A 24,791-nucleotide genomic window follows, 5' to 3' on the forward strand; every position below is an offset into this window, starting at 1 on the left:
AGACCTGCACCATCTGCAACCTTTTCCTGAGGCGGAGTGTTCTCGAGTAATTACACGTTGTGGACCTCTCTGCCACAGCAATAAAAGCATAAGCTTTGTTAAAAGCGGTCATGGGTCTTTCAAGGACTTTTGACGCTGACTTAATTTCTTGTTTTCCTTCCCTCACGCTAGTTTTGCCCAGTCTCCCTTGATTGAATCCAGAGTGGTTCTATTGCCATCCATTAATGAAAGATTTCAGCACACATTTTACACCCATTTAATCCCCACTGTAACAAATGCTATGTAACATGAGTTACCCCGCAGAGTTCACAAATCTGCCAGGTCCAATACGGCTTGGAAAATGGAGAAGTCACAAATGTAAAAAAGTAGACATTGGTGGAGACACGTGATCAGTTTGAGGCAGAGTTACATTTGCTAGAATGCCTCTGAATATCATGGATCATAAAAAAATTATTGAAGCGAACATGATGGACTTTTTTTGTTGGCATTTCCTGATATAAAGTGGGATCTGAAATTACTGACACCCTTCATAAAGATGAGCAAAAATGACAGTATAAAAGAGTTATATTTTCATTTCATCCAACAAATGTAAACACTTGGAGTTTGCTAAACGGTATTGGCAATTGGATTTGAACCGGTGCTTTGGTCAGATGACATGAAAATAGAGCTCTTTGGCCACGCACACCAGTGGTGGGTTTTGCGTTGAAATTAGAATGCATCAGCAGAAAAGAATCCCATACCTACTGTAAAATATGGTGGTGGATCTTTGATGTTATAGGGCTATTTTGCTTCCACTGGTCCTGGGGCCCTTGTTAAAGTCAACGGCATCATGAACTTTACCCAGTACCAGGACATTTTAGCCAAGAACCTTGTTGCCTCTGCCAGGAGGCTGAAACTTGGCCACAAGTGGATCTTCCAGCAAGACAATAACCCCAAGTACACATCAAAATCCACAAATAAATGGTTAATTGGCCACAAAATCAACATTTTGCAATGCCCATCTTGGTCTCCATACTTGAAACCCATTGAAAATACACTACCGGTCAAAAGTTTTAGATCACCTACTCATCAAAGGGTATTTCTTTATTTTTGCTATTTTCTACATTGTAGAATAATAGTGAAGACATCAAAACTATGACATAACACATACGGAATCATGTAGGCCAGGTCATCTGATGCAGCACTCCATCACTCTCCTTCTTGGTAAAATAGCCCTTACACAGCCTGGAGGTGTGTTGGATCATTGTCCTGTTGAAAAACAAATGATAGTCCCACTAAGCCCAAACCAGATGGGATGGCATATCGCTGCAGAATACTGTGGTAGACATGCTGGTTAATTCTAAATAAATCACAGACAGTGTCACCAGCAAAGCACCCCCACACCATAAGACCTCTTCCTCCATGCTTTACGGTGGGAAATACACATGCAGAGAGAGCTCATCCGTTCACCCACACCGCATCTCACAAAGACACGGCGGTTGGAACCAAAAACCTCCAATTTGGACTCCAGACCAAAGGACAAATTTCCACCGGTCTAATGTCCATTGCTCGTGTTTCTTGGCCCAAGCAAGTCTCTTCTTCTTATTGGTGTCCTTTAGTAGTGGTTTCTTTGCAGCAATTCGACCATAAAGGCCTGATTCACACAGTCTGCTCTGAACAGTTGATGTTGAGATGTGTCTGTTAATTTAACTTTGTGAAGCATTTATTTGGGCTGCAATTTCTGAGGCTGGTAACTCTAATGAACGTATCCTCTGCAGCAGAGGTAACTCTGGGTCTTCCATTCCTGCGGCGGTCCTCATGAGAGCCAGTTTCGTCATAGCGCTTGATGGTTTTTGCGACTGCACTTGAAGAAACGTTCAAAGTTCTTGACATTTTCCGTATTGACTGACCTTCATGTCTTAAAGTAATGATGGACTGTCGTTTCACTTTGATTATTTGAGCTGTTCTTGCCATAATATGGACTGGGTCTTTTACCAAATAGGGCTATCTTCTGTGTACCCCCGCTACCTTGTCACAACACAACTGATTGCTCGTGTTTCTTGGCCCAAGCAAGTTTCTTCTTCTTATTGGTGTCCTTTAGTAGTGGTTTCTTTGCAGCAATTCGACCATAAAGGCCTGATTCACACAGTCTGCTCTGAACAGTTGATGTTGAGATGTGTCTGTTAATTGAACTTTGTGAAGCATTTATTTGGGCTGCAATTTCTGAGGCTGGTAACTCTAATGAACGTATCCTCTGCAGCAGAGGTAACTCTGGGTCTTCCATTCCTGTGGCGGTCCTCATGAGAGCCAGTTTCGTCATAGCGCTTGATGGTTTTTGCGACTGCACTTGTAGAAACGTTCAAAGTTCTTGACATTTTCCGTATTGACTGACCTTCATGTCTTAAAGTAATGATGGACTGTCGTTTCACTTTGATTATTTGAGCTGTTCTTGCCATAATATGGACTTGGTCTTTTACCAAATAGGGCTATCTTCTGTATACCACACCTACCTTGTCACAACACAACTGATTGGCTGAAACGCATTAAGAAGGAAATAAATTCCACAAATTAACTTTTAAGAAGGCACACCTGTTAATTGAAATGCATTCCAGGTGACTATTGTAATGAATACTCGGACAGAGTGGTAAGATCCAATCGCAGAATTGCGATGCTTTATTAGAGTACAGACAAGGGAATAGCTTAATCGTAGTCGGGCGGGCTGTGGTCAAAACCGGGCCAGGCAGAGACAGGCAGAGGTACCAAAGGAGCGGGCGTAGTCGTAGTCGAGGGCACAGGCACAGGGTCAGAGTACGGTAATCACTGGGATAAACAAGCAGAGGATTAAGCAATTCAGGGAGTCAAACAACAAGGCACAGGTTGGCTACACGGGTAATCAAAAACAACAAACTCTCTCTCTCTCTCTCTCAGAACAAAACGCTTAGCAAGTCACAAAGGAACAATACCTCGCGCCGACTGAGCTTCTGAGCACACCTTAAATCCTACACTAATTACTGACAGGTGTGCTCAGAACTCAGGTGAACCAGATCGAGTCTGATGACTCCCCCTCTCTGTAGATCGGGGAAGTGTCAGACTCTGTCTAGACCCAGCCAACCCCCGATCCCTTACAACTACCTCATGAAGCTGGTTGAGAGAATGTCAAGAGTGTGCAAAGCTGTCATCAAGGCAAAGGTTGGCTATTTGAAGAATATCAAATATCAAATATATTTTTATTTGTTTAACACTTTTTTGGTTACTACTTGATTCCATATGTGTTATTTCATAGTTTTTATGTCTTCACTATTATTCTACAATGTAAAAAATAGTAAAAATAAAGAAAAACCCTTGAATGAGTAGGTGTTCTAAAACTTTTGACTGGTAGTGTATGTGGTTTGAATTGAAGAGTGGAGTCCTTAAGCACAGACGGAAGATATCAAGTATCTGGAAGGATTCTGTATGGAGGAATGGTCTGAGATCCCTTACGGTGTGTTTTCCAAAGGCGAGGTATTGAAAGGTATTGAAAACAGGGGTGTCAATAACTTTGACCCCTACTTTTCTTTTTCTGAGAAATTGTATTAGTATAAAATATAATTTCCCAATTGTTTTGCTTACAATATAGCTCAGTATTTTAATTATTTATTTTATACAGTCATTTTTGCTCATCATTATCAAGGGTGTCAATAATTTCGGACCCCACTGTATTTATCATGACATGCACTCATTTATTTTTAATTTATCAATTGGGACTATTAAGGAAAGGGTATTGATGTTGCTATAGAATAAGTGTTTAAACATGCTATAAGTTAAACATAAGTCAAATTCTATGTCCCTAGGGAACTTATGTAGAAATATGTCCCTCTTGATCATGGGAGAGCCAAAGTCATTAATAGCTTTTTTATAGCGTTGTTGATGTCAACTTGATGTCTGCTTTCATTTAAATGAAAGATCAGGAGAAGTGAGATCAGGTGCACCATTGAGCCAGTATTCACAAGTTAGAACAAATTGTTCTCGTGTTTTAATCTGTCCCCTCGGTCGACTAGTGATGAATGGGTAAGAAAGATTCCTCTCAGCCTCAGTCGGGATGTAAATCATGCTTATTCTAAGGAGATCATATTCTGCTTGTTTTTCTGGTTGCTCTTTCCATTCTGAAATGTGCTGGCTCCCTGTCTGCTGTGTCTAGCGTCGTTATGAACATCAGTCGGCGTCTGATAATTCACTCTCTCCCTCTCTAGCCACGTTGTGTGGTTGGTGGTGCTCGGCCAAAGCAAACGCTCCTTGTTAAAGGGTCTGACAATCTGTTCTGAAGTCAGTTTTTCCTCTCTTTACCTCTCAAAGAGGGAGATATCTCCTTCTCCCCTAAACGTTGAATGGCACATTAGAGGCTGGAACTGGATGTTGGGCTTGGTTTCTCACCATGGCAGCCCCAGAGGGTCATAAAACACCAACAGGCCGTTAAAAGGAACTCTTAAAAGCATGTGGATATTTGTTGGAGGACGTTCAATAGAAACGTGAACTGGTATGACCCATTCATTCACTGGTATTATATAATATCACGTTGTGTAGAGGGAACACACTGACAGACATCCTAGTAGTACCAGTAGTTGATATGGGCTAATAACAGAGTGGACTTTGTGCACAGCTTTGAACACATCAGTGACCAGTCAACCTTTTCTTACTGTGAATTACTAAAATGCAAATGTACTAATACTGTAGTTTGGCACAACAACAACACCTGGCTGCAGGATTAATGCCTCTAATCTCAAGAGATCTATGTAAAAATTGACTATAGACTATAAAATATTATGTGAATGAAGTCAGTGTCCTTTATTAGGTTTTTTACTTCTATGCCACAACGCTTGTTCGCTTGTCATCGTCATCTAATGATTGTGAAAAGGTCACATCACAGAGCGATGTGATCCTTTAAAGACAGCCATATGCAACCCATTATATTTTTATGATTATGGCTCTCCTATCCTAAAGTCTCACTAATGAGCTAATATTTTGGGGGCAAAGTGGTAAAACTAAGGTTCTCCATGTCTCGCTCTTCCTCTCAGCAATGTAAAACACATTTTCAAAGAGTAAGAGAGGTAATCATACTCCCTCCACATCCTTTTAGGATAATGATATTGTAATTGTGTTGTGTCCTTTATGTTCCTGCAGGGTAATGGTAGTGTAATTGCTTCAATGTTGCTTTGCTTTGAAAGTGGCCCTACATGAGAAACATTCTGTTCAGCTTGAAAGATAAAACTTTCTTCCAGTGAGTCATATATCCCAAAGCAGAATTCTTAAACCTCACCGCTCAAGGTCATGGGTATGTCACTGGAAATGTGAGTGGAGTGGTGTGTGTGTGTGTGTGTGTGTGTATGTGTGTGTGTGTGTGTGTGTGTGTGTGTGTGTGTGTGTGTGTGTGTGTGTGTGTGTGTGTGTGTGTGTGTGTGTGTGTGTGTGTGTGTGTGTGTGTGTGTGTGTGTGTGTGTGTGTGTGTGTGTGTGTGTGTGTGTGTGTGTGTGTGTGTGTGTGTGTGAAAGGAAGGAGTTCAAGTAGATAAGGCAAAGATGAAGGTGGATCCTTGTATTTACTAAAGTGATTGCAAAGCAAGAAAAAGGAGTAGGTTTCAATCCAATCTTTCTTTTGGTGTATTGTAGCTACATAAGAACAAGAGGGTGTGCAACATGCGCACCAATGACACATCCTGCCGCAACCTCACTTAAAGGCCCAGCGCAGTCAAAAACGTGATTTTCCTGTGTTATAATATACATTTCCACACTAAGGGGCGGTTTCCCGGACAGAGTTTAATTTAAGTCAGGACTAGGCTAATTATACTTAAATTAATCCAGATTTTAAAAAATGGCTTTCTGAGATGTTACTTAACTTCAGATTAATTAGTTCTAGACTAGGGAGTCCCAGACTAAGATAAGTAAGGACTAACCAGTTAATCTTTGTGAAACCTAAATAGATTAACGATGTGCACTTGGTGCTGACCTGAGGATTCTTAAAAAAAACAGGGAGAGACACTAATACATAAGTATTGTGTGGAATTGGAGCAAGTCACCTAAACCAAACAATGGACGGAGGTAAAATAAAACGTTCAAAAAGTTTCAGTGACTTTGAAAAAAACCTCTTGAAGTGCTTTGTGTAAAACCAAACAATTATTGAGAACAAACAGCATGATTCATCAACAGAAAACAAGAAAAATAATACCTGGACTACCATTTGTAATGAATTCATCTCAGAACTGCAAATTGATTTATTGAGAACCAGCTTTTACAAGTCCTGTACTCCTCAGCATCTGCTGTAGAGGGACACTTGATGGGAATATGAAATCCATCTATACAGCCAATGACTCCAGCGGAGTTCCCATATTCATAGAACTCTACCTTGTAGGTGGCTTGGGCAGCAGCATCAGGGAACTTGATGTAGTTGTCTTTCAGTTCACATATAGCATTGCAGACTTTGCGGACTATTCTGCATACAGTCGGTTCACTTACACCACACAAATCTCCTGTTTCGCGATGGAAGCTTCCAGATGCCAAAAACCTCAAGGTGATCAGTACTTGTAGGGAAGGAGGGATGGGCCTTCCCCTAAGAGAGTCAGATAAAAGCCTTGGCTCAAGCAAACAAATGATGCCAGCTGCATTTTTTTTGTATACGAAAACAGTCACAGAAATGGATTTAATCAAAATCATTCAGTGGGTTACTCCTGTCTATAACCACCCTTCTGTCTGGCCTTGGAGGTGCTCTTTGATCATCCTTGAAATAGTCCAGGTAATCAATTTTCCTCTATTGCCAAGATCAACCTGGGGGCCAACATCCATTAATCTGAAGTTAAATCTGCCTCTGGCCAGGTTTAATTTAAGCCTTCACTTAGATCTAGATTAACTCTAATTGTCCTTCTGGAAATCAGACTTTTTAAATCTAGACTAGGGCAAGTCTGAGACTATTTTAAACCATGTCTGAGAAATGCCATTTCAGTTAGTCCAGCTTAAAAGTGCAATTTAGTCTAGGATTAGGCTTAATCTGTGTCCGCGTAACCGCCCCTATGAGGTTGGAATAATACTGTGAAATTGTGAAAATGATGATAATGCCCTTTTAGTGTAAAAATCAGCCTGTTTTGGTGGAATGGAAGTTTTGGCCTGCCTGGTGACATCACCAGCGCAGTAAATAAGTTAATTGACAGTTTGAAATATAAGGCATATAGAAGCAAACCGGATGGACATCATGAAAATGATCGGAGACGTTGAGGGTAGAGGAAGTTTAGGAGTAAAAACAAACAAAATAGAACTCTTGTAAAATTGACTGTGTCCATAAAATGTACACTACCGTTCAAAAGTTTGGGGTCACTTAGAAATGTCCTTGTTTACAAAAAGAAAAGCAATTTTTTTGTCCATTAAAATAACATCAAATTGATCAGTGTAGACATTGTTAATGCTGTAAATGGCTATTGTAGCTTGAAACGGCAGATTTTTAATGGAATATCTCAGACTGGCCAATAAAAAGAAAAGATTAAGATGGAAAAAGAACAGACACTGGACTTTTCTTTGCAACTCTGCCTAGAAGGTCAGCATCCCGGAATCGCCTCTTCACTGTTGACGTTGAGACTGGTGTTTTGCGGGTACTATTTAATGAAGCTGCCAGTTGAGGACCTGTGAGGTGTCTGTTTCTCAAACTAGACACTCTAATGTATTTGTCCTCTTGCTCAGTTGTGCACTGGGGCCTCCCACTCCTCTTTCTATTCTGGTTAGAGACAGTTTGCGCTGTTCTGTGAAGGGAGTAGTACACAGCGTTGTACGAGATCTTCAGTTTCTTGGCAATTTCTCGCATGGAATAGCCTTCATTTCTCAGAACAAGAATAGACTGACGAGTTTCAGAAGAAAGTTATTTGTTTCTGGCCATTTTGAGCCTGTAATCGAACCCACAATTGCTGATGCTTCAGATACTCAACTAGTCTCAAGAAGGCCAGTTTTATTGCTTCTTTAATCAGCACAACAGTTTTCAGCTGTGCTAACATAATTGCAAAAGGGTTTTCGAATGATCAATTAGCCTTTTAAAATGATAAACTTGGATTAGCAAACACAATGTGCCATTGGAACACAGGACTGATGGTTGCTGATAATGGGCCTCTGTACACCTATGTAGATATTCCATTAAAAATCAGCCGTTTCCAGCTACAATAGCCATTTACAACATTAACAATGTCTACACTGTATTTCTGATCAATTTGATGTTATTTTAATCGACCCCAAACATTTGAACGGTAGTGTGTATTTAAAAAATAAATGTTAAAAGACAAATAAGAAAGAGTTCCAAACCACTCTGCCCAAAAAAGCTCGTTTTCAGTTTTCCCCTCCCCACTCAGACCACTCACAGACAGTCCTAGCAAAATTCTTGCTTGAGAAATTGCTCTTGCCAAGAAGCTATTTTTGTTTCTTTTTGACCATTTTAATTGAAAAACAATCACAGTAAATTAGTTGTTACCCAGAAATTATTTGATATTGAGATAAAAATGGCTACATTGAACCTTTAAGGTTATATCCCATCCAATAATAAAATTGAGACCACATTTGTCTTGTGTATTTGGACACAGATGAGCTGGTACGAATGCTGGTGTCAACAATGAGCATCTAATGATCCATCAACAGCAAGATAATGACAATTATTTTCATATGACTGGCATGCAAAATCATTAAACAATTTCTGATTTCTGTATAGTCTGAGCCAATGTTTCTTCCCATGGTACGTTAGGTATTGCCTACCTCCCTGCATTGGCTCATTCAGAGGGCAAGTGGTTTTACACATCTTTTTTGGTACTCAGTTTATACATGCTATTCCATATACTGCTTCTAAATACAAGATTGCAATGCAATGCTGTGCTGGCATCTGACTCTAGACAAGGAGACATCTCACAACCACTTAAGGTGAATGGATGTTTATCTGTCTGTTTGAGATCCTTGACCTACAGTCTGTTTCATATAACTAAAAGCACTACAATACTCTTCCTAATAACTCAAGGTATTCCTGGTGGATGGCTGTCAACAGAACATACTGTATATTTGATACTGACTATGGAGGAGACAGACACATGACAGTCTTTCCAGCATTAACAGTACCTTATCTTCTCTTGTGATAGTAGTTCTGTCTCCAACCTAACTAAGTCACATATCAAATGTGTAAATCTTTCTGAAGGTGTTAGAAACAACAGTTCTGTTGTATTGTCATGACAAAATGAATTCATCACCTCTGCATTGTGATAGCCGCAAAATGGCTGCCGTGGCACCACCTAGGTGGGTGCTTCAAATTCCAGGTTGATGAGGTCAATACCCCCTACCTGTATAAATAGTTTTGAGGCCTACAGTAGTGACACACACCATATAAATGCAATCCATTAAGACTAGCACACTCCTACATAATAATAAAAACATCACTTCATTTTAATGCAGGAATATATATATATATAAACACCCCAGTTTACTCCCAAAGTCATTGCACTATCCAACAATGTGTTCCAGTAAATGTCCCTCTGGTCACGTTTTATAGTGGCCGTCATATCTAACAGCAAAGGCCGCTGAGGTCACCATTGGACAGTGCACAGGGAGCACATGTGTCTGATCATTCGAAGAAAACAACACCAGGGTGAAGTAGGCTTCTTAAAAGCTCCCATAAAGAGGCTTTTGTCTGGCTTCGTTTGCAGTAATGCCTGCGTTCTGTGCTATGGATCAATTTAAATAAGAGATCTGGCGCTGTAAAAAACACACATATTATTAAATTTACAGCTTGGCATTCTGTCTGACAGCTTTACTAGCCAAATGTTACCAGAGTAATCACCCGGCTTCCATTTTCTGTTCAACTCCCCCAACGAAAAAGCATTCTATTGTGATCCTTTTTTTGGCACAATCATGCTGTCCCTGTTTCAGTGATACACTGTGAACCAATGTACCTTTGCTGAAATGTGAGATAGAGTGCATGAAAATAAATGTATCCTGATATTTTAAGCATACTCAATTTCGATACATTTTGCAGACATCAATATTGGTGCTATGCATTCTTTGCTTCCGCAAAGGATACACATGCATCCTCTGCAAAAGGGGATAGGTACAGTTGGGATGGATCGTGCTTCTTCTCTTTGTACATCAACAAATGTGTACTTATAATGGCTGCCAGTCTGAATCTTCCGGGTAACCAACGGCAAGCAAACATAGTGCAAACTACTATAATTTGTGTTGTACAAGCTCACTGTTGTTAACGGTCTGATTTAACCCTTTTAATGGTCTCCACTTTCTAATTGCTCATACATAGCAATCATGTTTCTACCATTTGATTTGTAAAATTGGTTTGCATTAAGCCATGTGTGCATGCATGTCTGCTTATATGGCTGTTGAATGTGTGCATGTCGTGTAGCCTATGTAGTTGTGTGTGTGAGAATGTGTGTTTGTGTATAAGCGTGTGTTTAATGTGTAAACGTGTGTGTTCGTGTGTCTAGCCTACTGTCATCAAAAATATTAATGGGGGTGAGGCCTGAAATAGTCCCATGGATTTGTGACTTTATCTCTGACTGGAGACAACGGGTGGGTGCGCAATCATGGTGCCCTATCTGAATGGGAGACCCTCACACGTGGGGTGGCCCAGGGGATCTGTCACAGGTGTAGAAAAGAGTAGGCAGTCGCAGGTTTAGAACTACTGGATTTATTAAAGCGCCATAGCTTAAAGTGGGATGAAACCCACAGTGCAAAATGTAAAGTACTCAGGAAATAGTAGGAGAGATTCCTCTCAAGAAAACAAGCAACATATACAATGACCGACATAGACAAATGACAGAGGGAGTATGTATACAGTGATAGAGTGGGGATTGGAACCAGGTGTGTGTAATGATGACGAGACAAGTCCGGGCTTGATTTGTGAAGGGCGTTTGTCAGCAGCAGGTTCGGCAGCAGCTAGAAGGCCGGTGACACCGAATGCCTGAGCTGGACAGGAGGAGGAGCCAAAGCAAAGGCTAGTGTGACAGGATCCTCCTTGGCCCTGTCATTTTTCTTTCTCCCATCAATGATGCTGCACATGCAGCTGCCAACCCTGTGTGATGACATGAATCTGCTTGAAACCAGGAAACTACAGCAACCATCATCAATGCAGAAGCAACTGGACGAGCTCAGCACATGGACTGCTACCAATGACATGCTCATCAATTAAAAGAAATGTGTAGTGATGCATGTCACCATCTCTAAAACCCCACCGCCTGCACCAACCCTCTTCATCAAAGGTGTCCCCCTGTCAGAGACATCAAACGTCAGGGTGCTGGGTGCTGGGTCTCACTGTCCAACAGGACCTGTGCTGGAACAGCCAGGTTGACACCATGACCACAAGCACCAGCAGGAAGCTGTTCCTCCTCAAGTGCATTAAGCGCTTCTTTGTAAGCACAGCAGACCTACTGTCCATCTACACTGAGTATAACAAACATTAGGAACACCTACCTAATACTGAGTTGCACCCCCACCTTTTGCCCTCAGAACAGCCTCAATTCGTTGGGGCATGGACTCTGCAAGGTGTCAAAAGCGTTCCACAGGGATGCTGGCCCATGTTGACTCCAATGCTTCCCCGAGTTGTGTCAAGTTGGCTGGATGTGGAACGATTGGAACAGGATGTCCTTTGGGTGGTGGACCATTCTTGATACACAGGGGAAGCTGTTGAGCATGAAAAACCCAGCAGTGTTGCAGTTCTTGACACAAACCGGTGCACCTAGCACCTACTACCATACCCCGTTCAAAGGCACTTATATTTTTTGTCTTGTCCATTCACCCTCTGAATGGCACACATACACAATCCATGTCTCAATTGTCTCAAAGCTTAAAAGTCCTTCTCTAACCTGTCTCCTCCCATTCATCTACACTGATTGAAGTGGATTTAACAAGTGACATCAATAAGGGATCATAGCTATCACCTGGATTCACCTGGTCGGTCCTTGTCATGGAACGAGCAGGTGTTCTTAATGTTTTGTATACTCAGTGTACATCGGCTAAGACGAGTTCTGAAGTATGCTGTCCCTGCCTGAAACCATGGCCTCACTCAAACCCTGACTGCTCAGCTGGAGCGTGTCCTGGGCGGGTTGTATACTAGCTACCGGGAAGCCCTCAAAACCCTCAGAATCATGTCCTTGGAGAGCAGACGGGAACAGATCTGCCTGACATTTGTTAAATCCCTGTAGACCTCCCAGTTTGCAGACTGGCTCCCCCCAACCAGACAGCAGATTACTGGACGGACAACCCGCAACAGCCACAAACTGAACACTCCCATAACACACACAGGTCGCTATCAGAACTCTCCCATTCCATACTTCACTAAACTGATCAATGCACACACCATATAGCCCAGGGGCCTTAGAATGCCTTTCTAAGAACTCTAAAGATGTATTTTCTAAAGCTTCCACCCCAAACCTTGTCTTTGTAGTATTGTTGTATTTTATTATTGCATATTTTAACGTTGTATTATATTAAAAGTGTTTTGGTAGTTTAGGTTTGTACTATTTGATCATTATTTATGATTGATGTTATGATTGTAAATTGGTGTACAATTGCGAGAATTGTAATTTAAATTTGTGTATGACTGTGAGAATCCAATAAAACCTACTACTACTTATCTACATCATATCTTGTAAACGCAAAGTAAATAAAGCCCAAAGAGGTCCTCCTGTGTTTCATTGGCCTTTTGTTTCCAGTGACAGCCTCTCTGGCATCTAAGGATTTCATTGCCGTCTAATGCCATGGTGCTTAAAAAGAGAGCTGCAAATAATTGAAACTTTTATTTCACGGAAAATGCTGCTAACCCAAAACAGCAATGTTTTATCGGGTTCCACATAAATAATGATGAAACAACAACGGCACAATAAATGTAGTCGAGATCAGTTCAACTGGCATAGGTACAAGTTCATGTGAGGTTCATGGGTTTATGAATTGTTGCCTACTTCTCCTTAGATGCTACAGTATGTTGTAACTTGTGTGAGATCGGTCCAACCTCTGATGCATTGAACAAAGTGATTCTACAAGTGTTTCCATCAAAACTTGATTAGTCGTATGGTCTTTAATATTATATAGAGGAGGTGACTAATAAGGATGTGGTGAGGTGAGCTTGAGACTACAGTATATTAAAGCCAAAATAGATTTTCATGGCCATCCGCAAGGGAAGGAGATCAAAGTTGGTACCCTTCACATTGGTGTTGTATAAGGCTGGATTTACATCCTCACCACACATCGCACAGAGATGTCGGTGCATGACAGAATTTTGTAAAGCATCAGTCAGTGACATTTTGCTGAGAAGAACGCTTGGTGAAGTAGAAACATTGGAAGTGTCCATTCATCTACTACTGTAAATACAGTCAAGACTATAAATCCTGAATTTAGATATATTGACCGTTCTCAAAATGTATTTACCCAAGAAAGGTAAGTTACGTACAGGCAGTAGGGCCTACAGGCAATTACAAACCACAGTAATGTTATATTTTTGTAAGTATTCCTTACCTGCATGAACGATCTAACTTGTTCCAGGTTATATAGGTTATTTAACAGGTATGGTGGTTACTCTGGTCTAAGGCTTATATAATGTAAAGTGTGGCCAGGACCTCCTCTTTGCACAGATACAAGGACATCTCAGGAGGGGCCCGGACCTAAAGGGACATAAAGAGGCCAAGGGGTATCTTGTGTTTAGCTCTGTCATAAGAGTTCAAAGAGTCTCTGGAGGAGGCCACTCTGGCTGACTGCAGAACTCATCACGGACAACACATCCCCACCCCAAATCTCTTTTCCAGACTCTGCAGTATAATGACAATGAGGTCATGAGCCATTTTGTAGGATTTTTATGAGACTGATTATTAAGTAGGTGGGGGAGTCAATCCTGAATGCTTCATGTACAATATGTTGTGTGCCACAACAGGGTTCTAACGAAATTAAGCAGACACACCCTTTTATCTTGTGACTCACTTTTCTAATTTTGCTGTCGGGATTTCATCTAGACAGACACCAGACTGGAATTCCTTTGCCAGACTAAGCCTTTTGAGTGGAAGTTGTTGTTTTTCTCCAAACTTATAAGGAGTTTTGCCATTACCTTACAGTGGCACACAGCAGGGTTTGGATAAATAAAAAGGCAGAGGGACACAACCTTGCATCATATTATACAGTACATTTATTCCACCATAATGGGAGTAAGTAAGTCGCCATTTGTGACCTGATTTTGAAAATTATGTAATGCATCCCATTGCATTGTCTCTAAATTATGATTATGTATATAAGGGCAATTTTGCAATAACAGGCTTTTTTGTGTTTCAAGGGGTAGATTTGTAAGAAAAACACAATTAATTTAGATGTTTTTATTTTACATATACAAATATATTGGCACCCTTGCACTTTTCTTAAATAACTCCTTATTTCTTCTAAAACAAGTTCAAATAAAAAAATAATTTAGGGTTCTCACAAATTGTTATTGGATTCTCAACATTGCAGAACCACATTTGTTTTTGTAAACTTAAGTTTACAAGTTTACACTGAACAAAAATATAAACCCAACATGTAATGTGTTGGTCCCATGTTTCATGAGCTTAAATAAAAGTTCCCAGAAATGTTCCATATGCACAAAAGCTTCTGTCTCAAAATGTTTGGGCACACATTTGTTTACATCCCTGTAAATGAGCATTTCTCCTTTGTCAAGATAATCCATCCACCTGACAGGTGTGGCATATCAAGAAGCTGTTTAAACAGCATGATAATTACACAGGTGCACCTTGTGCTGGGGACAATAAAAGGCCACTAAAATGTGCAGTTTTGTCATACGACAGATGTCTCAAGTTTTGAGGGAGCATGCAATTGGCATGCTGACTGCAGGAATGTCCACCAGAGCTGTTGCCAGAGAATTGAATGTTAATTTCTCTACCATAAGCCGCTTCCAAAATCATTTTAGAGAATTTGGCAGTACGTCCAACCGGCCTCACAACCGCAGACCACGTATAACCACATCAGCCCAGGACCTCCACATCCGGCTTGTTCACCTGCGGGATCATCTGAGACCAGCCACCCGGACAGCTGATGATACTGTGGGTTTGCACAACCGAATAATTTCTGCACAAACTGTCAGAAACCATCTCAGGGAAGCTCTTCTACAAGCTCGTCGTCCTTACCAGGGTCTTGACCTGACTGCAGTTGGCCATCGTAACCGACTTTAGTGGGCAAATGCTCACCTTTGATGGCCATGGGCACGCTGGAGAAGTGTGCTCTTCACGGATGAATCCCGCTTTCAACTGTACCGGGTAGATGACAGACTGCGTGTATGGCATCGTGTGGGCGAGCGGTTTGCTGATGTCAACGTTGTAAACAAAGTGCCCTATGGTGGTGGTGGAGTTATGGTATGGGCAGGCATAAGCTATGGAAAACGAACACAATTGCATTTTATCGATGGCGATTTTAATGCAGAGATACCGTGACAAGATCCTGAGGCCCATTGTCGTGTCATTCATCCGCCGCCATTACCTCATGTTCATGATGATACACGGCCCCATGTCACAAGGATCTGTACACAATTCCTGGAAACTGAAAATGTCCAGTTCTTCCATGGCCTGCATACTCACCAGACATGTCACCCATTGAGCATGTTTGGGATGCTCTGGATCGACGTGTTCGACAGTGTGTTCCAGTTCCCGCCAATATACAACAACTTCGCACAGCCATTGAAGAGTACTGGGACAACATTCCACAGGCCACAATCAACAGCCTGATCAAGTCTATGCGAAGGAGGTGTGTCGCGCTGCATGAGGCAAATGGTGGTCACACCAGATACTGACTGGTTTTCTGATCCACACCCCTACTTTTTTTTAAAGGTATCTGTGACCAACATATGCATATCTGTATTCCCAGTCATGTGAAATCCATAGATTAGGTCCTAATGAATTTATGTCAATTGAATAATTTTCCTACATGTTGCGTTTATATCTTTGTTCAGTATATATACATTTTAACATGAAACTTGCACTGTTGATGGTAGCCTACGTGCAGGTATACAGCACAGCCAGCGCAGGCCAATATTTATGGTTAAGGAATTAAAATAATTATTTCTTAATGTGGTAGTACAGATTAACCAAACAATCCAAAAACCCATTGGGTATGTCATTCAGTTTAAAACAAAAATGTTTTATGATTTGATGGTAACCACATCTGCAGAAGGTGTTATGGGAAAACTGAGTAAAATCCATATATTGTCGAATAAATATGGTCACAGCCAATACCAGTTTGTGGTTCCTGACAAAATTAGAAAAGTATTTCTGTTGATACATTTTCTTCAAGAAACTAAGAAAATAGAAATGCCAAAAGTACCCGTAATTTCAAAATCACCCATTAACTATGTTTGTCAGATGATAATAGAATGTTTTAATACAAATTACCCAATTTTGTGAGAATAATACATCTGCCTCTATTATTGTGCAATAGTGGCAGCCTCAAACACCTCTCAAAGTCCAAGTCCAAGTCATCACTCACCAGGCCTGTTTAGAATATCATCACCTTGAGGGCTTAGACTGCACAGGGATATGACGTTTAAAAAACAGGACTTCTTCAGTATAAAGGGAAGGGGTTGAACAGAAGATGGTGGTATGTCTGATGTTTCCATTGCAGAACTGTGCACACATTCAGGACAGGAGACGCACAGGACTTAGGTAGCACTAAAAACTATGGGACCCTATTCAATCAAGACCATTCACTAAGTTTGAAAGTATAATAGTAGCACACCATCTTGGATTCCTTTTGGGGCCCAAAGGGTGCTACATGTATAGTAATTTCCTGCTTTAAAAAAGCAATAAGCAGTCATAATTTCCTTATATACCATGTCATTATTTATAGGACTTGTTGGGTTCAAGTTCCATGACCACCTTTAGCTATAGGTCAAGGTTTTACAGCCACCTTGACAATGCTACTTTCAGTGAATGACACCTTGGTACAAAAATGTTGAATGAAAATGTTCCAACTTGACAAATAGTGGTTCACCACTTTTCCACTCCTAATTCTACCTCTCAAACCACACATTTTTTTGGAGAGGAATGGTTCCATATTATTTCCATTCATAGCCCTATAGCTGGAACATTTGGGCAAAATAAAAAAGGCTTTGCTACATCATAATGTCCTCAGCATGTTTTTAACTGAAAAACACTGGACATTACTGACTAGAATCTGCACAGTCTAATATGGTACATATTTATCATACATATTTTTATCAATATAATAAAGGCATCAGAAGGAAATAAAGCCAGGCTGCAATGGGTCTGTTCACCCTGTGTAAACATTTTACTAAAACAATACTACCATAAATATGATTGAGGAAAGTGATAGAGGTACAGTATATAGTTGAGGATAACTGTCTTCAATATAGATTACTTGCCATCAAATCTTGAGCAGTGTGTCGACGAAAACCTTTCATATACTACTCAATGTTCAAAATGTACACAATTATTTTCAGATGTACTCTTTATGTAACACATGTATTACAGACATAAGCTAAACTGTTTTGTCTTATTTCACTCACTCAAAAATAGGAACCAGTTGTGCCCATTTTAGGCTACATGCGCAGTACTGACAGGTGATGGAAATGACAGGTGGGCTGTAGTTCTTGGGAATTACTTTTGGCAAGGGTGGCTTTGTAAATGTGGATAATTTAGTCTAAGCTTACTAGTGCTGAGCAATTAACTGACATTTCAGTTAATTTTCAGTTGTTAAATAACTAATTGACTATTTGAATTCCCTTAAACATTTTTTTTTCTTTTTTAGCTCAATGCGCACATTGCACAGTTTCTCTAGAGATAAATCAGATCAAGCCCGAACTGTGTGATGTAGTAGGGAGTTGTAGTTTCCAACAGGACAATATTCTACATAGTTTAGCTCAGAAAATGTGGTAATTACCTACAATGACCATAATCCATTACGCTCCTACTTGTCCAGTCTGTGTGTTTATTTTATGCCTGTTACTTTAGGTTAGTGTGTGGCAGACACGGAGAGGGAGAGAAGAGGCCGCGCAATCGAGAGGGATAGAGAGCAGTTGCTTAGCTAGGTATCTCTACCTGAAAATACATGATCTAAGTGATTGATAGTTGGTATTCAGCAGTCATAAAAGTAGGCCTTATTTACTTTGAAGTTCTACAAAAATAGTGATTTTGTAAGACAGCATAGGCAGCAGCTCTATAGAGATGAGATGATGACTTGGAATGAAATAATAAAGTCATCAAATAAAACATGTAATATATACAACAACTGAAATATTTCATTAAAGTAAATGTGAATAAATGATGGTTATTAAGTGATAAGCAGTAATGGGCAGTCACTACCATCATGGGACTTGTATTAATTGTTTTATTCTATGTTACAGCATTCAAACCACATAATACATAGTGCATCTAATGCAAAACAAAATACTGAATTTGAAATTTGAATGATTATCCGAAACCGAACCAACCTCAAAAAGCACTAATCATTTAGTATGTGGTTTTCATGTAAGCCTATATATTATTTAACTTTGTGTGTTATAACACTGTTATATTATTATGGCCACTTCAGTCCAGCGATCATAAAAAGGACACCCAAGCCTACATGTTTTCAAATTCGACTGGCACAATCAATGTGGTCCTCTGTAGCTCAATTGGTAGAGCATCGCGCTTGTAACGCCGTGGTAGTGGGTTCGATCCCCGGGACCACCCATACGTAAAAATGTATGCACACATGACTGTAAGTCGCTTTGGATAAAAGCGTCTGCTAAATGGCATATTATTATATTATTATTAATGTTCCACTTCAAAGTGCACATATTGTGAATTAGTTCCCTACAAAATCATGTAGGCTAAAATAGGTTCTACACACAATAACCTATACTGACAAAGCAAAACAGGTTTTTAGAATTTTTGACAATTTCTTTTGCAAAAAAAACGGAAATATCACATTTACATAAGTATCCAGACCCTTTACTCAGTACTTTGTTGATGCACCTTTGGCAGCGATTACAGCCTCGAGTCTTCTTGGGTATGACGCTACAAGCTTGGTACACCTGTATTTGGGGAGTTTCTCTCATTCTTCTCTGCAGATCCTCTCAAGCTCTGTCAGGTTGGATGGGGAGTGTCGCTGCACAGTTATTTTCAGGACTCTTCAGAGATGTTTGATCAGGTTCAAGTCCGGGCTCTGGCTGGGCCACTTAAGGACATTCAGAGAATTGTACCGAAGCCACTCCTGCATTGTCTAGGCTGTGTGCTTAGGGTCGTTGTCCTGTTGGAAGGTGAACCTTTGCACCAGTCTGAGGTCCTGAGCGCTCTGGAGCAGGTTTTCATCAAGGATCTCTCTGTAATTTGCTCTGTTCATCTTTCCCTCGATCCTGAGTAGTCGCCCTGTCCCTGCCGCTGAAAAACATCTCCACAGCATGCTGCCACCACCATGCTTCACCGCAGGGAAGGTGCCAGGTTTCCTCCAGACGTGACGCTTGGCATTCAGGCCAAAGAGTTCAATCTTGGTTTCATCAGACCAGAGAATCTTGTTTCTCATGGTCTGAGAGTCCTTTAGGTGCCTTTTGGCAAACTCCAAGTGGGCTGTAATGAGAGATATATATCTTCACCACCCACCCATCCCCTTCTTCATGTCTCAACAATTCAAGACACATTATCTTCACACATATTTTAGATGCTTTTCACTGAAATAATCAGCTAGGCCTATCGCCACGTGCAGCAAAAAAAATTAAGAAGCTAATAATCCTCTGTGGCTGTCATGCTTTCTGTTGAAGTATTTTGAAGTATTTTATTTATTTCTGTAAAGATAGAAGTAATGATATAACTTTGGCAAATGTATTTCAATTTACATTAGGGACAGATCGAAACTTACTGGGGGAGGGGTGGTCCAAAATAGGGGAGGGTTGTCAAACTTTTTTGTGTGCTTTGGGGAAGGTTGTGTGGGTTTTGGGGGGCACAGGGGAGGGTAGTGTGTTTTTTCCCTGGTTTACATTTGCTCTTCTGCTTGTATTTTCCCTATAAACAATGGCTTGACTTTATTTTGATATTACCATAATAACGTTTAGAAACGTTTGTGAAGGTTTGGTATGGTGTGGCTATTATTTAGCTACTGCAGGCCTATGATATGAAGACAGTGCGACCTGGTGCTCCAACTGACTCTGACAGTTGAACTTGAGGTGAGAAAGACTGTTTCAGGCCTACCAGAGTTACTCCTATAATCTAACACTATAATGCTTATCTTTATACAAAATATTCGGATCGAAAATTAACGAATTACCCTCCTTCTGTACGTCTATATTTGCATAGCAGACGCAGTAGCCATCTGACATAAAGAAATGCATGTCTGTGTCATAGAACGCCACCGGCATATCTCTATCTCTCTGGGGTTAGGCCTAAGCTTCTCTTCCTTTATATTTATGTATATACAGTTGAAGTCGGAAGTTTACATACACTTAGGTTGGAGTCATTAAAACTCGATTTTCAACCACTCCACAAATGTATTGTTAACAAACTATAGTTTTGGCAAGTCGGTTAGGACATCTACTTTGTGCATGACACAAGTAATTTTTCCAACAATTGTTTACAGACAGATTATTTCACTTATAATTCACTGTATCACAATTCCAGTGGGTCAGAAGTTTACATACACTAAATTGACTGTGCCTTTAAACAGCTTGGAAAATTCCAGAAAATGATGTCATGGCTTTAGAAGCCTCTGATAGGCTAATTGACATCATTTGAGGCAATTGGAGGTGTACCTGTGGATGTATTTCAAGGCCTACCTTCAAACTCAGTGCCTCTTTGCTTGACATCATAGGAAAATCATATGAAATCAGCCAAGACCTCAGAAAGAAAATTGTAGACCTCCACAAGTCTGGTTCATCCTTGGGAGCAATTTCCAAACGCCTGAAGGTACAAACAATAGTACGCAAGTATAAACACCATGGGACCACGCAGCCGTCATACCGCTCAGGAAGGAGACGCGTTCTGTCTCCTAGAGATGAACGTACTTTGGTGTGAAAAGTGCAAATCAATCCCAGAACAAAAGCAAAGGACCTTGTGAAGATGCTGGAGGAAACAGGTACAAAAGTATCTATATCCACAGTAAAACAAGCCCTATATCGACATAACCTGAAAGGCTGCTCAGCAAGGAAGAAGCCACTGCTCCAAAACCGCCATAAAAAAGCCAGACTACGGTTTGCAACTGCACATGGGGACAACGGTCGTACTTTTTGGAGAAATGTCCTCTGGTCTAATGAAACAAAAATAGAACTGTTTGGCCATAATGACCATCGTAATGTTTGGAGGAAAAAGTCGGTGGCTAGCAAGACAAAGAACACCATCCCAACCGTGAAGCACGGGGGTGGGAGCATCATGCTGTGGGGGTGCTTTGCTGCAGGAGGGACTGGTGCACTTCACAAAATAGATGGCATCATGAAGAAGGAAATGAATGTGGATATATTGAATCAACATCTCAAGACATCAGTCAGGAAGTTAAAGCTTGGTCGCAAATGGGTCTTCTAAATGGACAATGACCCCAAGCATACTTCCAAAGTTGTGGCAAAATGGCTTAAGGACAACAAAGTCAAGGTATTGGAGTGGCCATCACAAAGCCCTGACCTCAATCCAACAGAAAATGTGTGGGCAGAACTGAAAAAGCGTGTGCGAGCAAGGAGGCCTACAAACCTGACACAGTTACACCAGCTCTGTCAGGAGGAATGGGCCGAAATTCACCCAATTTATTGTGGGAAGCTTGTGGAAGGCTACCTGAAACATTTGATCCAAGTTAAACAATTTAAAGGTAATGATACCAAATACTAATTGCGTGTATGTAAACTTCTGACCCACTGGGAATGTGATGAAAGAAATAAAAGCTGAAATAAATAATTCTCTCTACTATTATTCTGACATTTCACATTCTTAAAATAAAGTGGTGATCCTAACTGACCTAAGACAGTTAATTTTTACAAGGATTAAATGTCAGGAATTGTGAAAAACTGAGTTTAAATGTATTTGGCTAAGGTGTATGTAAACTTCCGATTTCAACTGTATATATACAATTGTTGGAAAAATGACTTGTGTCATGCACTAAGTAGATGTCCTAACCGACTTGCCAAAATAGTTTGTTAAAAATAAATTGGTGTGGTTGAAAAACGAGTTTTAATGACTCCAAAAAACAAGTTTTAATGAGTTTTAATGTATGTAAACCTCCGACTTCAACTGTATACACACACTACATGACCAAAGGTATGTGGACACCTGCTCGTCGAACATCTCATTCCAAAATCATGGGCACAAAATCATGGGCACACATCTGTTACAAAACATCAAAAAGTTTAATGACATTCGGAGATTGTCTAGCCAAGCCTTTGATACTGGGTAAGCCTACAAGGTAGGGAGGGATTTATTTTCTGTTTGTTGAGATTACATAGTCAATTTTTTGTTGTTGTTGAAAATACAAACCATGATATTAAGTGCCCGAAGTTGATATGCTTTGTTTATTGTTTGTGTGGTGCATTGGCACAGAAACCTGTTGGTGGAATATTCATTGCAAATACTTTATTTTATATAACTATAAATATGGCATCAAAATGTTGAAAATCTGATTTCCCCCTAGCTGATCATTGTCTGCAGCCGGCTCCATTTATGTTTTGACATTGGACTTTAGCACATATAGCTTGTTAGCACCGATTGGTGTCACCTTGTTAGTCAGTATGTGTTACACCTGTGCTGGTTGCTATCTCGTTAGTGGGAAGGCGTTTCACCTGTGCTGGCCCAGGATCTATTTAAGAGCCCATTGCTCCAGTTGTCTTGATAGATGCAAAGGGTTAACACTTTTAGTTGATTCTGCCTATTTAGATTTCTATACAAACAATCCTTAATCTGACTTCCCTGATTTTGTTTTGCTCTACCTTTTTGGTTTTCTTCCTGTCTTTAAGTTCGGTGTGTTTTTTAAATTGTTCATTTCTCTACCATAAGCCGCATCCAACGTCATTTTAGAGGATTTGGCAGTACATCCAACCGGCCTCACAACCGCAGACCACGTGTAACTACGCCAGCCCAGGATCTCCACGTCCGGCTTCTTCACCTGCGGGATCGTCTGAGGGGGGGGGGTCGCCGCCATGGCCCTGCCCAGTCATGAAATCCATAGATTAGGGTCCTAATGCATTTATTTCAAATGACTGATTTCCTTCTATGAACTGTAACTCAGTAAAATCTTTGAAATTGTTGCATTTTATTTTTGTTCAGTATAATTAGTCTCCAGTCTGTCAGGTATCAGGACTATAAAGCCAATGCAACAGCCTGTTTTACAAAAGTAGGCTACCACATGGATAGGTATTCATTAAAGTGCATTGTGGGCCGAGACTGTATTCTACTTTGTGGGGATAGGAGGGCAGCATTTTTTTGTATTGTCTAGGCTTCATATCGGCCAGGACCTGGCCTGCAGTCAATTGAAACTGCGCTTCCTTTTAAGTGACGGAGCTGGGATGTAATTTGAGAGTTGAGAGGGGGTAGGCTATCATTAGTCAAAACCAAGCGCGGTGCTTGAGAAATCCAGATGTTGAACTTAAAATTGAGGCACAAAGCTACGTCAGGCACTTTCACATTTCTCTCAGTTGGATGCGTTTGGTAGGCTACTCCTGCGTAAAATCTTTGTGGTTTCTATGTGTAAAGCTAACGGAAAGTATTTCAAACTTTCACGTGACTGTCTGTGGCTGAACCAACAGCTACTTTCCTTGAAAAATAGTTGGCAACACTTGCTGCATAGGCTACACGAGGGGTGACCGGAAAGAAGGCTTACAAATATCACACAGCCTGCTGGACACCTAGATACTTTCGGTCTTTTAGCTCGTGGATACCACATACATTGCAAGTTTGGAAATGTTTGTGATTGGTGAGCGAATTAAATAATATTTTTTGCGCTCTAAAGGAAAGTCTCTTCTATTGCTCACCCATTGCAAAGAAGTGGATAGGATGGCTTTTCTCCACTTACTCGCTATTGGGATGTTTTCATTGCCGCTCTGCGATGCGTTTTTTAATGGACCTCTGTATCCCGAGATGTCTAACGGCACGTTCCATCACTACTTTGTGCCAGACGGCGACTATGAGAATAACGATGATCCGGAAAAATGTCAAATGCTTTTTAAAATGACAGACGACCGAAAATGCAGTCTTGACGAGGACCAAGATTCGGTAATCCGAGATGATTTCACGATCATCAAGAGACTCATCGAAGACTCGGCCAGAGTGCTAGAGGGGATCGGGAAAAGCATTTCTTTTGATTTGGACGGAGAGGACAGCTATGGAAAATATTTGAGAAGGGAGACGAGTCAGATTGGCGAGGCTTTTACAAACTCTGAAAAGTCTCTGTTAGAACTGGAGGTGAAATTCAAACAGAGTCAGGAGAACGAGTTGAAAGAGGAGCACCGCATAAACGACGACTTTCTGAACATGGTTGTCCACACAAGGGACGTGCTAAAGGATACACTGTACACATCTGTGGGATTGAAGGATAAACACGAGCTTCTCTCTCTCATAATTCGAAGTCACGGGACCAGATTGAGCCGATTGAAAAATGAATACATGAAGGTTAAACTTGGGTAAATAGTTTAAGCCTAGTTATAAAAGTAGGCTATGAGGTAAATAATATAGGCGAAATCTTGTCGTATTTCATTGCATATTTATATTAACGGAGAGATAAAACATGCAGAGACAGAAATTATACCAGTATTTTATTTATTCTAAAAATACTATAGGCCGTGGGGTTTCGCATGTCAGGGGTGAAATGTAATTCATTGACAATGTTGTCTTTTTT

General features: G+C 40.6%; 1 protein-coding gene across 1 annotated transcript; it reads left to right on the forward strand.

The window, feature by feature from the left end:
• The first annotated feature begins 23,524 nt into the window (after positions 1-23,524).
• Positions 23,525-24,791, forward strand: LOC121534532 (fin bud initiation factor-like). The gene has a single exon (XM_041841113.2). The coding sequence runs from the start codon at positions 23,951-23,953 to the stop codon at positions 24,578-24,580; it is 630 nt and encodes a 209-aa protein (XP_041697047.1). The 5' UTR covers positions 23,525-23,950; the 3' UTR covers positions 24,581-24,791.

The sequence above is a fragment of the Coregonus clupeaformis genome, chromosome 21 (genome assembly GCF_020615455.1).
Source record: "Coregonus clupeaformis isolate EN_2021a chromosome 21, ASM2061545v1, whole genome shotgun sequence".
Classification (NCBI taxonomy): Eukaryota; Metazoa; Chordata; class Actinopteri; order Salmoniformes; family Salmonidae; genus Coregonus; species Coregonus clupeaformis.

What these genes read in the sequence shown, in the direction of transcription:
- LOC121534532 (XM_041841113.2), top strand. Translation starts at nt 23,951, where the DNA reads ATGGCTTTTCTCCACTTACTCGCTATTGGGATGTTTTCATTGCCGCTC.